This window comes from Callorhinus ursinus, unplaced genomic scaffold, assembly GCF_003265705.2.
Source record: "Callorhinus ursinus isolate GAN/ISIS: 27379988/994484 unplaced genomic scaffold, GSC_fseal_2.0 scaffold25, whole genome shotgun sequence".
Classification (NCBI taxonomy): Eukaryota; Metazoa; Chordata; class Mammalia; order Carnivora; family Otariidae; genus Callorhinus; species Callorhinus ursinus.
The window spans coordinates 32236588-32242970 of NW_027397087.1; the positions used below are offsets into that span (position 1 = coordinate 32236588).

Consider the following 6383-nt stretch of genomic DNA (forward strand, 5'->3'; position numbering starts at 1 on the left):
CCTAGCCTACCTGATTGATTCAGAAATCAAGAAAAGGATGCTCCCCAAACAGAAAATTATTTCAACGTGTAATCAGTATAAAAGTTATTAATGACATATTTTACATTTTTTATACCCAGCCTTTGGAAGCTACAGCACATCTCAATTTGGACTACTCATATTTCAAGTTCTCAGTAGCCCCATGTGGCTAGTGGCTACCATATTGGGCAGCACAGAAACGGATGCAGGATACCTTACAGATCATCTAGTCAGTGGTTCTCAACTCTGGCTGCCCATTAGACTGACCCGAGTGAGGAGCTTTAAGAAGTACAGATGACCAAGCGGGCCCGGGGTTAGGATGAGGCAAGTGAGGCCCGTACTCAGAGCACAGAATTTAAGGGAGCACAAAAAATTCTCTGTAATAAAGATAAAAATATTGTAATGTATTATTTGAAAAACCAAAATTGATGCAAAAAAATCCATGGCCAACAAAATATTATAATTTTAAATTAAAACATACTAATTTTTCCTTTGCCTCAGGCTCAAATATGGCTCAGCATGACACTGTACTTCAAGCCCACTCTAGTATTTCTGGAGGTAGGGCTCAGGCATTATATTTTTTAAAGCACTCAGAGATGCTTCTAATGTGCAGCCAGCATTGAGAGCCACTGTTCTAATCCAATGCCTGTCCTAATGCCCATGTTTCCTGACAAAATGAGGAGTCAATAAGCAGTCTTAATTCTGGCATGTAATTTCTTTTATCAAATATCAAAAATAGTTCTTTTTTGGACTTCCCATGATGAGGAGTTCATGACTTCATAGGGCAGTCATTTCCACTACTGGACAACTCCAGTGTTAACTTTTTATTTACTTGGAAAAAACTAAAGAATAGTTTTCAAAAAAAGATAAAATCATGCCTCTCATACAGATGCAAAAATAAAAACATGATATTTTACTAAACAGAGAAATTAGACAGATGTTATAACCAGTATAAAAAAGAATCCAAAAAACCCAGACACCTTTATACGTCAGGAATACTGAAATGGATATGCAAATGGAGAGAAAACTGGTTTTTTTCACAAGGGGAGCAGATGAGGAAAATCAACTGAATCTTTCCCAGACTGGAGAGAATTTGTCTCTCAGTCACTTAGGACTTAGAGTTGTAAATATCTCCCATAGAATCAAGGCAATAGGGTGTGCCATAGACCACATACAGTTTTCCATTGAAATACAAATTATTTTCCACACAACAAATTGCTTCCCTCTGTATTTTTACCCATTGCTCTCAGAAGAGTGGTTTTCAGATTTTGATTTGCAGGAGAATCACCCCGGAAGTGAGCTAAAAAGCAGATTCTCTCCCAAAGATCTTGAGTTTGGATGATGCCTATGAAAATGCCTTTTTAACAACCACACTCGATGATTCTGATGCAGGTGTTCTGAGGATCGTATTTCAAAAAAACACTGGCCTAGACAAGAGATAACAAGTTTTGGTGCAGATATGGAGAAAAGGGAACCCTTGGGAATGTTGGTGGGAATACAAATTGGCTCAGCTCCTGTGGAAAACAGTGTAGGGGTCCCTCAAAAAATTGCAACTACAACCACCATATGATCCAGCACTTCCACATCTGGGCATATATCTGTAGGAAACCAAATCAGTATCTCAAAGAGATATCTGTACCCCCATGTTCATTGCAGCATTATTCACAATAGCCAAGCCATGGAAATAGCCTAAGTGTCCACTGATGGATGAATGGATAAGGAAAATGTGATATATATATATATATATATATATATATATATATATATATATATGATGGAATATCATTCAGTCATGAGAATGAAGGAAATCCTGCCATTTGCAACAACATGGGTGGACCTTGAGGGCATTACGCTAAATGAGATAAGCCAAACAAAGACAGTGTATGATATCACTTATATTTGGAACTAAAAAAGCTGAGCTCAGAAACTGAGATGAATGGCGGTTATCAGGCTGGGAAGAGGGGAAATTGCAGAGATACTGTTAAAGGGTACAAACTTGCAACTAGTTGATAAATAAGTTCTGGGGATCTAATGCACAGCATAGTCATATAGTCAACAATACTGTATTAAATACTTCAAAACTGCAAAGAGACTAGATCTTACATGTCCTCACCACAAAAAAGAAATGATAATTATAGAACGTGACAGAAATGTTAGCTAAGGCTACAGTGGTAATTATATCACAATATATAAATGTGTCTTATCGAGGTATCTTTGTATACCTTAAACTTACACAATGTTATATATAAATTGTATCTCAATTAACAACAGCAACAATAAGGTCCCAGAACATATCTACTCCACATTCTGGAGACAGCTTTTTCCAAATGTGCTTTTCATAATATTTGAAGGTAGCTCTGGATTTTAATTCCAGTCAGTCTTAGTGGTCTTAGTGCAGTATGTTTTCTTTGCTTCTAAAATAATATGCTATTTCTTTACTCCCCATTCAAATTTTCTAGGACAGACAAGGAACTATTTTTATATTATATGAACACCTGAAAAGAGACAAGTTGGGAATGTTGTGAGTATGAAGTGCGTCTATGAGATGCAATAAGCTACAAAAATAGACTATAACAACCAATAAGAATGCTTCTCATGCATTTTAATCAGCATGCTGATTTATTGGAAGTCTATCTTGTTTTATTTAGATCTTTAAGTATTTCACAAAATGACTTTATGTGTCAGTGGGAGTTCATAAATACAACTGATTAATTATCCAAAATTGATGGGAAAGAGGCTAGTTCCAACAACATATTACACCCAAACACATACACATACAAGGCACAATAAATCTGACTGAGGAGGAACCAGCTCCAACATCCATATTGTAGAAGGGCAGTTGTCATTCTGGCATGCTTAGAAAAGTGCTCTGGTGAGTTGGCTGCCTTGACAAGGCAGGGTCCACAGCTCCTCCTCAGCTCCAATTTCAGCCCTGACACATGTATGCTAAGAAGAGTCCTGCTAGCAGCACTCAGGAGGCTGCTCTGTTTCCTGTTTCCTGCAAATTTCCCCCCAGCATAATCTGGAGAGCTAGCAAATTTGTCTTCTGATCTAGGATTCATACTTTAGAGACATAATCTTATTTCATATCTTGGAATATGGCCGTTTGACATCTTTAAATTATCTTAACTTACTGGGAAACCGTTTCTGCCCTGTATCTCTCTTCCTTCTGACTTCTACAGTAGTGTAGACATTGTGGCCTCATATTGAAAGGATTGTACACACTAAGATCTGGTCTCATGAAACACCAAATAAGAGCCAATTCCTCTACTAAGCATCAATGTCCTGAGCAGCCTCAGTTCCCCCTAGGTGCTCAGTCCCCTAGAAACTGGTCCCAAGAGCTGCACACTGAAATGGGCAAAGATAGGCACAGGACAGGTCTCAACTCCCCTTTCCAAAGTGCCGTCCTTTGTTCTACCACAGCACTGTCCGTTACAACAGGCCATCATCAGTGCCTCATCAATCCCTTTGAACGCATGCAAATGTTTTGGTTTGTTTTGGTTTCTTCCCCCTTTGTAGCTGGAATGTTAGGCTAACACTTTAATCTAGTGTTTACAGTCTTAAATGCCTCTCTTCACTTGGGTGGAGAGCTGGCTGGCTGAGTCATCCCCTCCAGTTACCCCTTTCCTCAAGGCCCCATAAACATGTAAAATTTGCTGGGTCAGGTCAGAAGAGTCCCTTCACTGTTTATTTTAGGCTCTCTTCCCCACTCTTTTTTTACACTGCCAGGAGAGCAACAGGAATGAGACAGAACACCCCAAGTACACATTCATCTTCTCTGCCTGGATATTCACATTGAGGAGGAGAATAAAGTCGGAGACACCTCTGTGCATGTGCAGGGAATGAGCTGCCCTTTGCTTCCCAGTGATGTTCTATCCCTCAACTCCCTCCCTGCCCTACCCCATCAGAAAATTCACAAGCGTTTTATCAATGTGCCAGGCACAGTTCTAAGTGTTAGGCATATAGCACTGAACCAAAAGACAAGTCCCTGCTCTCATGAAGCTGATGTGGGGGTGGGTGGACACTCAGTAAATTAGTAAATGAGTTAACATGCCCAGGGCTGTGGCAGGACACAGGCCACCAGGCAGTTACCAAGACTGGGAGAACCAAGCAGTCAGTGGATTTAAAGTTGGCAAGCTGGGGGATAAGAACTTTGTATTTTCCAGAATTATGAGTTTAATTAAGCAGGTAAAGTTCCAGGTCCCAGTACATGTCTAAGCCCAGGAATTCAGACAGATGGGTGAAGTACAAGAACTAGAAATGAGAACACAGAAACATGAACCCTACCTTACCAGTACTGGCTGGCATGAAGGGTAAACTGCAAAGAACAAGTGGGCCAGGACTGGAAAGACACAACCCCTCATGTGCTTGGAGTGAGGCTGGGACGGACAGGACCCTTCAGGTGAAGGGACAAGAGCAGCCAGGGAACCACCTACCCAGGGAGGTCAGGTGCCAGGAGATCATCCCAAGGAGCAACCAGTTCACAGCATCAGGAAAGGTCAATTACAAAGAGTGAAAGGATATCCACAGAGTTAGTTGTGGGGAGCACAACTATAGGAGCTCAAATAGGAGGCTGCTTTTACAGACCCAGGCCGGCAAGGGGATGGCACGAAGACAGAGAGACTGTCGGCTTGAGGCAGAACCCAGCAGAGGCTGACTCGCAGGAGAACTTGTGTCCTAGAACTGACAGGTGAGACAGGGATAATGTGACCAGGGCAGAGGCTGATTTCCCACAGTAGGGGCCACAGGAAGACTTATCCAAGTGGGTACTTGGCCACAGAGGAGACAGGCAAGAGGATAGCATCTGGGAATTTAGGAGACTTCTGAGACTTATGTGAAAAAGGAACTCCCCAATCATCAAACTGATGGAGCAGCAAAATTGGTTTGATGCTGAAGCCTACAGAATGAATAATTAGACTGGTGACAAAGAGGAGTTCACCCAACCATCCTTAACCTTGCTCCTGAGATTTCAAGCAGGAATGCCTTGACCCACAGGCTAGCTTTGCTGGTGGCAATACTCCTAATGGTGTACCTTCTAGATGGTACTGCTACTCACGTATCCTACAGAAAGGGCACTGTTGATTGACATGGGCCTCTTGAAGACTCTAGAGCCTTGTCTACTATTTCCTATATCATCCTTCTCATCCCTTCCTGCAGCCACAGAACCAGAGATTGTTGAAGCAAGGAAGGACCCTGAGGATTAACAGACTCTCATGGTATAGAAAAGAAACTGGGTCTTCAAGCAGGGATGTGGTTTACCAGTATCACACAGTAGCTTGTGTCTCTGGGCCCTGAATCTAGTGTGCTTTTCCAATACCATATGGCTACCTTACGTAGGGAAGCCTATTATGGAAGAGATTCTCATCCTTCTGTGAAATGCATCACTACCTGTGCAAGTTTGTACCAACTTTATTAATTTACTTCTTCTGAGTATTAGGTAGGATTCAGGATTATCCCCAAAATTCTTACTTGCATGCAGCTGTACTTTCTTGACTATGTGAGTAACGGGTGGAATTACAGTTAGTACATCAGGAGTTGCACTAACACGTGGACATAGAGGTTCAGAACAGATGATTTAATAGACAATGACCAGAAAGAGTCTTTGTTTGCTAGAATTCATATTGAAAGAGAAAAGATGAGCTAATACAAACTTTTCTTTGTGTTGTTTGTGTTGGTTTTCTCTGGAGCTTTAAGGAGAGGCTTTTCATGAGCTGGCTGCGCTTTGTTTGGCTTTGTTACAATCAGTTCACATCAGGTGAAGATGTTAGCTACCTCTTCAGGAAAGGGGAGGGCTCCAAGAGGGATGACCTTACAGACCAGAATTCTGTGGTTTGGCTTTGCCAGGATAACTTCATACTGACTCCATTTATACTGGCATATTTCTGGGACTAGCAGAATTCAGGAAAAAATTTCAAGGAAGGAAAAATGAAGGAAATTCTAGAAATGAATTAATAGGGAAGAGGACTTAGAGTCCATCCAGCCTCTTGGTTCACAACCTGGGGACCATGGACCCCAGGAAGCTAAGGAGAGATGACAAGCGGGGCATGAATCCATGTGTGGACCCAGGATCATACACACACACATAAACACACTAATTTTAAGTATGGGCCTCAATCACACACACACACACACACACACACACACACACACCACACCACACACATGAATCAACTGAGGATTTCAGTGAAACTATACATTCCTGGATCCCAAACCCAAAGAATCTGATTTTGTTGATCTAAGGTAGACCCTAGGAATCTGCTGTTTTAAGAAGCACCAGGGTCTAGGGCACCTGGGTGGCTCAGTTGGTTAAGCTACTATCTCCGGCTCAGGTCTGATCCCAGGGTCCTGGGATTAAGCCCCACATT

At 41.7% G+C, this 6383-nt stretch overlaps 1 protein-coding gene across 9 annotated transcripts in view; it reads left to right on the forward strand.

Annotated features, from left to right (window-relative positions):
* Positions 1-6383, forward strand: part of IQCH (IQ motif containing H) — a 218485-nt gene that overhangs the window by 204864 nt on the left and 7238 nt on the right. For all 9 annotated transcript variants that reach the window (XM_025884587.2, XM_073877244.1, XM_073877245.1 and 6 more), the window contains one exon: positions 2478-2539. In XM_025884587.2, coding sequence (XP_025740372.1) covers positions 2478-2539 — 62 coding nt within the window. The remainder of the gene's footprint in view (positions 1-2477; positions 2540-6383) is intronic.